Here is an 8,305-nt window from a genome sequence, read left to right as displayed (position 1 = left end):
AAAATAAAGTGAAACCGTTTTAAGTTTTAAATTAGCCAAAATCATAAACTTCTCTTTCCAAATTTAAATTAAATTTCAAATCACAGATTTTCGATGTGGCCCCACTGTATCTGTTTTTTTTTTTTTTTAAACACAAACGAATATTTCACAACATTTTTTTTTTCCAATAAAAAGTGGGGGAAAAAAACGCATATCCATAAGCAGCTTCTCATGTACAGATTTATCCATCTCTTATTCTGTCATACTTCCTCTACTGTAAACATCATACTCTTTGAAGCGAATATAGTCTTTGAGACTGGCAGGCAGAGGCAGGAAACTGATAAAAACTGGAGCCCTCAGACGCAAGCGACCCAAAGAATCCCGAATTTTCAGTCTGCAGAGATGCTTCAGGCTTCGAACGTTTTCTGATGAAAGCAGAAAACATACTTAAATATATTTTGGAATATGCTGCATTTCAATCTACGTAATCACTTACGACAAGTATAACACAGCACATTTGAAATCTATAGCCTACATCTGGGTCCAGTTGCATAAACATAGCCATTATATTAAGACACTGTCTTAATAACTGTTGCTTAGAGGTAATCAGTTTTACTTTTTGGTATCAAATTAGACCAATATGTAACTTTAAAAGTTATAAAGACAAACTTTAAAAAAATAAATTATGATTAACTTGTAAGACTATAGTCTTAGCAGTTTATCCAACCGGCCCTGCTGAGAATTCCATGTTAAAGGGATACTCCACTTTTTTTGGAAATAGGCTCATTTTACAACTCCCCCAGAGTTAAACAGTTGAGTTTTACCGTTTTCGAATCCATTCAGCCGATCTCCGGGTCTGGCAGTACCACTTTTAGCATAGCTTAGCATAGATCATTGAATCGGACAAGACCATTAGCATCTCTCTCAAAAAAATGACCAAAGAGTTTCGATATTTTTCCTATTTAAAACTTGACTCTTCTGTAGTTACATCGTGTACTAAGACCGACGGAAAATGAAAAGTTGAGATTTTCTAGGCTGATATGGCTAGGAACTATACTCTCATTCCTGCGGAATAATCAAGAAACTTTGCTGTGTGAGTGCAGCAGGCGTAATGATATGACGCAGCGCCTGAAAATAGTCCCCAGCTCAGTAACTTCCAACGTGACCGGGACTAAGTTTGTCTAACCTATTAGACCTTTTTTCAGGCGCTGCGTCATATCATTACGCCTGCTGGACTCATGGTACGGCAGCAAAGTTTCTTGATTATTACGCAGGAATGAGAGTATAGTTCCTAGCCACATCAGCCTAGAAAGTCGCAACTTTACATTTTTCGTCGGTCTTAGTACACGATGTAACTACAGAAGAGTCAAGTTTTAAATAGGAAAAATATCGAAACTCTTTGGTCATTTTTTTGAGAGAGATGCTAATGGTCTTGTCCGATTCAATGATCTATGCTAAGCTATGCTAAAAGTGGTACTGCCAGACCCGGAGATCGGCTGAATGGATCCGAAAACGGTAAAACTCAACTGTTTAACTCTGGGGGAGTTGTAAAATGAGCCTCTTTCCAAAAAAAGTGGAGTATCCCAGGTTTTCAGGATCTCAATCTCAAGATGTGACAGGAGACTCACCTTGAATCTTACATATTTCCGGCCACTGTTTTTGCTCAACCAGAACAGTCTTCAGTTTGGAGCAGAGAGTCACGTGATCAACATAATCCAACATGATTCTCACTACTTGAGCTGAGATGTGCTTGAGCCAGTACACTGTGATCACCTCACAGAACTGCACAAAAACAAGTTTAGACTTACCCAAAAATGAAACTTCTGTCATCATTTATTCACCCTCGTGTTTTTACAAATGTATGACTTTCTGTTTTGTTTGTTTGTTTTTGTTGACAGTCAGTGGGGTATAATTTAGTTTGGGCCCAAACATTCTTCATAATATCTTCTTTTGTGTTTCGCAGAAAACTGAAAGTCATACTCTAAACATTTGAGGTTGGTAAGATTTTTTTATGTTTTTGAAAAAAGTCTCTTATGCTCACCAAAGCTACGTTTATTTGATAAAAAATATTAATAATAGTAATATTGTGAAATACAGCATTAATTACAATTAAAATGTTTTATTGTAATATATTTAAATGTAATTTATTCCTATGATGGTTTAGCTGATTTTTTGGCATCCAGTCTTCAGTGTCACATGATCCTTCAGAAATCATTCTAATATGCTGATTTGATGCTCAAGAAACATTTATTATTATTATCAATGTTGAAAACAGTTGAACTGCTTAATATGTTTTATGGAAACTGTGATAAATTTTATTTTTTTTAAGGATTCTTTGATGCAATAGATATACAATGATGCAATTTGATACAAATTATAAATGTCTTTTTACTGAAACTTTTATTAAATTTAATGCATCCTTGCCAAATAAAAGTATTACTTTCTTTAAAATAAAATAAAAAGATTTACTGACCCCAAACTTTTGAACGGTAACAGTGCATGTTTAGAATGACATGAAGGTGAGTAAATGATCATAGAATTATTCCTTCAACAACATCAGATCATTTTCCTTGATACAGACACAGCTTAAAAATGAGTCTTACCACCACGTCTTTGATGACAGAGGCGCTCCAGCCCTCATAATCCACGGGAACATGTGAGGCCTGTCCATACGGACAGTCAAAGCAGCGCTGCACGTCATAACCGTTATTGAGCAGCATGCGCAGCATCACCTCATCCTTTAGAGCGTACTGAAGGGCGGAAGGGAAGTGGGTGGTGTTGACACGGGAGTAGTAGTTAACGTTGGCACCGTAGCGTAGCAGAGTGTTGATGAGCTCGTAGTTGCCCAGTCTCATGGCTACCTGAAGGCAGTTGACTGGGTCTTGATTGGGCATGGCTCCGGCCTCCAGAAGCAGCCTAGCTGACTGGACGTCACTATTCGTTACAGTGAAGAACAGCGCTGACCTGCGCTCGTCCTCATAGTTTCTGCGCACTCTGGGGTGTAACATGAAGTTAGGGTCAAACCCGGAGCTCAGGAGTAGATCCAGGCACTGAGAGTGACCGCCCGCAGCGGCGGAGTGCAACGGGCTCATGCCGCTCTCTTTGATCAGCTCTTTCTTAGTCACAGGGATCAGCTGCTCCAGTGCTCTATGAAAGACACAAACAGATTTTTTTGGTTGGATAAAGGGTAAGCACTACATCAGCAGTGAGTTACTCACAGTAGATGCCCGCGGTAGGCTACACGGTGGATGGGGAGATGGCCTGTGTTGCAGGGCATGTTGGGATCGGCTCCATACTCCAGCAGCAGTGAGATGATGTCAGGGTTTCCTGAAGCCGCAGCATCGAATAAAACTGAGGCTGAACCTGGAAGATGAGGCTTGGACCACACACTGGCCCCTGAACGTGAGTGGGTTATTAATTATGATTAAAAAAGTGATCAATGATAGACAGACAGACAGATAAATAGATAGATAGATAGATAGATGGATGGATGAACAGTCTATCTAAACTATTTAATATCATATTTTTTATAATTATTATCTATTTATCGGTTATTTATCGGTTTTTATAAAACAAAAACAAAAAAAACACTGTATCAAGTCAGATAGGCTACTGAATTTCTAGTCATATGCACATTTCAAAAGCACCTTTCTGAAGTAGAACCTCCACAACGTTAAAATGTCCAGCTTGAGCCGCAAGTCCTAAAGGAGTGTGTTCACAGACATCAATGGCATTTGGGTCAGCGCCAGACTGTAGGAGCAGGTTTACAAAGTTATCCAAGCCAAGCACGGATGCCTCATGCAGAGCGCTTCTTTGAAGTCTTCCTTTTTGGTCCACTGTGGCATTGTAGCGTAGCAGCAGCAGAGCCAGATCATACTGGTCATTCTTTACGGCTGGACAAAAGTCAGTTCATGACATGTATTTATTAGACTTGAGTCAAAGATAGTCTATCGTCTCTTATGCAATGATGTTAAAATTCAGGCTAATACCGATAACTGTTTTCATGTTTTTATTAACTACAGTCTTTCATAACAGTTATATTATACACTATTTTGTCTAAATAAATTTCAAATAAAACACTAAAAATTAAAATCAATCATGATTTTAAAATCAAAATCATCAGTTGTTATCAACCATTCCAAGGCCCCCAATTGTCCACAACAAGATCAATGAACAGGATAAAAAAAATAAAAATTCATTCTATAATATTCATTATAGAAATGCCTACTGTGTTTTAAAATTGTATTAATGTACATGACTTTTTCAGGTCTATGGATCACACTTTTAAAATTAAATAATAATTTGAATTTAAATAATTGCACTCATTTTGATTGATGAGAGAGAGATATTTGATAAAGATTACATTTAACAGTGTTATTAGTTTTTTTTTTTTATATTCACTTTAAGTGAGTGTTAGATGACAGCAAAGGTCATCTAAATGTAAAAATATAGGAAATGTGTATGCACAATTTAATTAATTCAAATTAATAATAATAAATTAAAAAAATCTCTAATATCAACTGTTATCCGGTATGGAATGGTATGGTATGGCTTATATATTGTACATCTTGGGTGCTAAACTTTACTTCGTGCTAAAGGAATACACTGAACTGCATGTCACACTACTGTATGTCATTTATCAGTATAACATGAATTAAAACAACATTGTGAAAAGGAAAAAAAAAGTGTGCTTACTAAGTAAAACTAAAAAGTATGCTAAAAATAGCACTGTGTTCCTCACCTGCAACCAGTGCAGAGTCATCATCCTCGTTTTTGCAGTCAGGGTCACAACCGTTCTGCAGCAGGAATGTGGCATTCTCTCGGAGACCGTGGACAACAGCGAGAAACAACGGAGTCTCCCCTCTTAGAGTACGGCACTGCCCTGACCCCTGAGGAGATGCTGAATGAGGAATTCTCATTAAGAAATAACTGAACATGTTTTTTTGGGGTGGTTTAGTGAGGTAGATATATCTCATGGACCTGCATAAGTGATCTCCAGAATGCTCCTCTTGTGTTGCACCGCTGCCTCATGCAAAGGGATCCAGCCCCTGCTGTCTGCATTCGACAGAGCCTCCTTACGCTGCACCAGGACCTTCAGAGCATCCTCATTACCTGACATCACACATGCACACACACTCCAGAACTTCTACAGAGGAACACTGACAATGCTCATCAACATTTGTGGAGGATTTAGCTCTTACCAGCCTGTATAGCAGTGAAAATTTCCTCATGGTCAATGTGGTCTAATGGATCACTGTTGTGGGACATCAAAACAAAATGTTTCTATCATTAAACACACACTATTAGTGCATTCAAAATGGTGGGATTTACCTGTACCTGGTAGCTGAATCAGTATGTTTGCTGGACTCCAATAGACTCTGTTCAATCATGTACTGAGTGGCCTCATCTTCATCCTCATCCCAGTCATCCTCCGCAGCATCATACACCTCCTCCATCTTTCAGTAATAAACTCGAATTTGGCAACCAAAACCACAGGATTTACAATGTGAAAAAAAAAAAAGTTGATCAGTATCTTTTTTGCCATTTCAAATTTGGCACCACAATAAACGGACTGGTCTAATATAGAAAAACATTGTATGCTATGTTTTTTTTTTTTTTGCAAGAGACTGTTGAACATGCATGCGAGCATTGGTTTACAATAGCCAAAGCTGAAAATATCTGCTCTTGAGCTGGCTTGAATTACAAAAGGATGTAACCGGCACTCGAAACTCTGTGGTTGTTGCATTAAACTGTACAATTCGTATTTAGAATGAATATAAAGGGAATAACAAGAGCCTAACATCATAATTAGCTGCTTTGGTAAGTTCATTCTTGAAATGACTGTCCAATTACTTTGAGAATGGTTTGTAAACATGCAACACATCCCATGCAGTCTATTTCTATAGAGCTTTTCCAGGAGGAATAATCTGTTTACAATTCAAAGGCAAATGTTCATTCTACCTTGAGACAACGGGAAATGTGGAAAACAGTCGTGGCAGTTGTATCTGTACTGTGTTTTTGGTCGCTTTACACTATTTATATCCCTGCATGGTTAAAAATACTTGCTCATATGGCGCCTGGGCCAACCAACCAACACCTGGCTTTTACCCACTGCGTGACAGTCGGTCTTGCAATTCTACCCTACCAGACAGCTGATCTGAGAGTTCATGTTCTCAGGAACATATGCAATGGGCCACGCTTTCTCTTGTATTCAGCTGTCTATTTGAATTGAACCTTCACCACACGGCTTGAAATTCACAGTGGACAGTACAAAACGCACTCTCAGAGAAACAGGAAGCTGTGCATTGATTAAATATAGCAATCCCACCAGAGACGCACATTAACACTGATGTATGAATTATTAAATCACAACAGAAAAAAAATTGAGGAATATTCCTTTGTACTTAAAAGCAAGAATATATTCCCAATTTGATCCACCAATTTAATGTACAGTAATGTAGGCCAGTTTGTTGGCAAGCAAAATATATGCCATTTTAAGCACTAAGCTACAACACTTGCTAAGAATGTCTAAAATAACACTGAAATATATAAAAATCTCTCCCTGTGTTGACATTTTTAAAATTATATTAAACATTATAGACTGTCTCATGAAGAAATGTTTTGTTTTGTTTAAAACATATTTCCCTACTGAATTGTTTTCTACGAAATATAATCATTTAAGTTGATAAAAAAAAGGTAATTATGCATAATATAATATATCCTAATAAACAATATTAAAATGTCCTTTTTTTATTTTTTTTATTTATTCGAAATAGTACATTTGAGCAGCAGAACAAGTTTCTCTTTTAATGCAAGGTGTCCATAATGTTTTTAGTTATGGAAAAGGACTACAACAAATATATTAACATTAGCGGACTGAAAGTGTGTTTTAGATCTTCTGAAAAATATTTTTTTTTTACCAGTCTGAATCTCCCGGAATAAAAGTACATAAAATGTACTTGAAAAACACAATGACATGCAAAAAGGACAATCGTATCAAATTATGATGGTGTTTGTTAAAAGTATTTAAAATCAATTGCTGAGATAATACTTTTAATGGACACAGTGGAAAATCATAAAAGCTGTGTGTGGGAACAGTAATAAAGTGCTGGTTCGGTGTCAATCGTCTAGTTGGCATAGCAAAGCTACGCCTCTCTTGATCCAGTGCTGCGGACGCTTGCTGGTTGCGAGCATCATGCTGATGACGAAGTTGGTTGAATGGCCAGTGGTGGACAGAGTACCTTTACGCTCACTGGTCTTGTAGAGGGGACACACATAGATGCTGTGGGGGTGTTCCATGCCCCTCTTGTCCGCTAAAGACAGGTTTAGAGAGGTTGCTGAGCAAAGTAACTACAAAAGCATGAAATTATATATATATAGATGTATTAAATAATCATCACATAACATTTATTATCTTACTTGGTTTGATCCAGATGATAGGGACTGCATCAAATAAAACTTTTGGATGCTGTTCGGCCAACACTCCACTGCAAGGAAGAAAATATAGAGATTTCATGAAAATATAGCAAAACATTTCCAGCATCTTCCTGCCATGTAAGCTTCTCTTGCCTTTTTGTATCCCACCGAGCTCCATCCAGGAAAAGGCCATGGATGTAGACTCCATCTTCAGGAGATGAGTCTGAGGTGTCGAATGACAGAACCTGAAGCAATAAAGAACAAAATGTAGCTCTCAAATATTCTCTTTCTGATGAAGTACTCTCAGCCTAAAGTTTCAGTAGAGGATACCTCATAATTAAAGCCAAGCAGGTCAATGGGGATGGAGTACTTCCTGGCGTAGTTCTGCAAGGCTCCTGATAGGAAAGCCTGAGTGAAGAAAAACCCAGACAACCAGAATACATGGGGCTTCTGGGTGTCATACCAGTCCTGGAAAACAATATGACACAGAGAAATATTAACAAAGGCAAATTCAATTTACTCGATTTGATCAAAAATACAATAAACACTGTAATATTGTGAAATATTATTACGATTTAAAAACTATTTTCTATTTAAATATATTTTGTGAGGACAAAGCTGAATTTTCAGCATCATTACTCCAGCCTTCAGTGTCACATGATCCTTCAGAAATCATTCTAAAATGCTGATTTTCTGCTCAAGAAACATTTATTATCATATTATTATCAATGTTGAAAACCGTTGTGCTGCTTAATATTTTTCTCATGATTTTTTTTATATTTTGAAATAGAAATCTTTTATCATTACTATTCTTTTTGATAAATTGAATGCACCATTGAATAAAAGTTATATATATAAACTGACCACAAACTTTTGAATGGCGAGTATCAAACTTTTTTCTACAATATTC

The 8,305-nt window shown here is 37.1% G+C and overlaps 2 protein-coding genes across 2 annotated transcripts in view; both read right to left on the bottom strand.

Annotated features, from left to right (window-relative positions):
- Positions 1–128: 128 nt before the first annotated feature.
- On the bottom strand, positions 129–5,991 carry asb14b (ankyrin repeat and SOCS box containing 14b). The gene is made up of 10 exons (XM_084428714.1): positions 5,941–5,991; positions 5,317–5,449; positions 5,181–5,233; positions 4,960–5,091; positions 4,721–4,879; positions 3,627–3,872; positions 3,198–3,375; positions 2,583–3,126; positions 1,608–1,761; positions 129–404 (listed from the first exon to the last, which is right to left on the bottom strand). Exons 2-10 carry the CDS (start codon positions 5,433–5,435, stop codon positions 232–234), a joined length of 1,758 nt encoding a protein of 585 aa, XP_084284840.1. The 5' UTR covers positions 5,436–5,449; positions 5,941–5,991; the 3' UTR covers positions 129–231.
- A 762-nt stretch (positions 5,992–6,753) lies between these two features.
- The window catches only part of dnah12 (dynein, axonemal, heavy chain 12), a 30,408-nt gene continuing 28,856 nt past the window's right edge, over positions 6,754–8,305 (bottom strand). The window contains exons 70-73 of the mRNA XM_084429097.1: positions 7,726–7,863; positions 7,549–7,640; positions 7,399–7,466; positions 6,754–7,292 (exon numbers count right to left, since the gene is read on the bottom strand). Coding sequence (XP_084285223.1) covers positions 7,099–7,292; positions 7,399–7,466; positions 7,549–7,640; positions 7,726–7,863 — 492 coding nt within the window. The 3' untranslated portion in view covers positions 6,754–7,098. The remainder of the gene's footprint in view (positions 7,293–7,398; positions 7,467–7,548; positions 7,641–7,725; positions 7,864–8,305) is intronic.

Source organism: Rutilus rutilus, assembly GCF_951802725.1.
Source record: "Rutilus rutilus genome assembly, chromosome: 13".
Classification (NCBI taxonomy): domain Eukaryota; kingdom Metazoa; phylum Chordata; class Actinopteri; order Cypriniformes; family Leuciscidae; genus Rutilus; species Rutilus rutilus.
This window is presented reverse-complemented; position numbering and strand designations above follow the sequence as displayed.

What these genes read in the sequence shown, in the direction of transcription:
- asb14b (XM_084428714.1), bottom strand. Translation starts at nt 5,435, where the DNA reads ATGGAGGAGGTGTATGATGCTGCGGAGGATGACTGGGATGAGGATGAA. An exon ending in TTTCACTGCTATACAGGCTG is followed by an intron (nt 5,092 to 5,180) that starts GTAAGAGCTAAA and finishes GTGTGATGTCAG; the next exon opens with GTAATGAGGATGCTCTGAAG. An exon ending in GGAAATATGTAAGATTCAAG is followed by an intron (nt 405 to 1,607) that starts GTGAGTCTCCTG and finishes TGCTTTCATCAG; the next exon opens with AAAACGTTCGAAGCCTGAAG.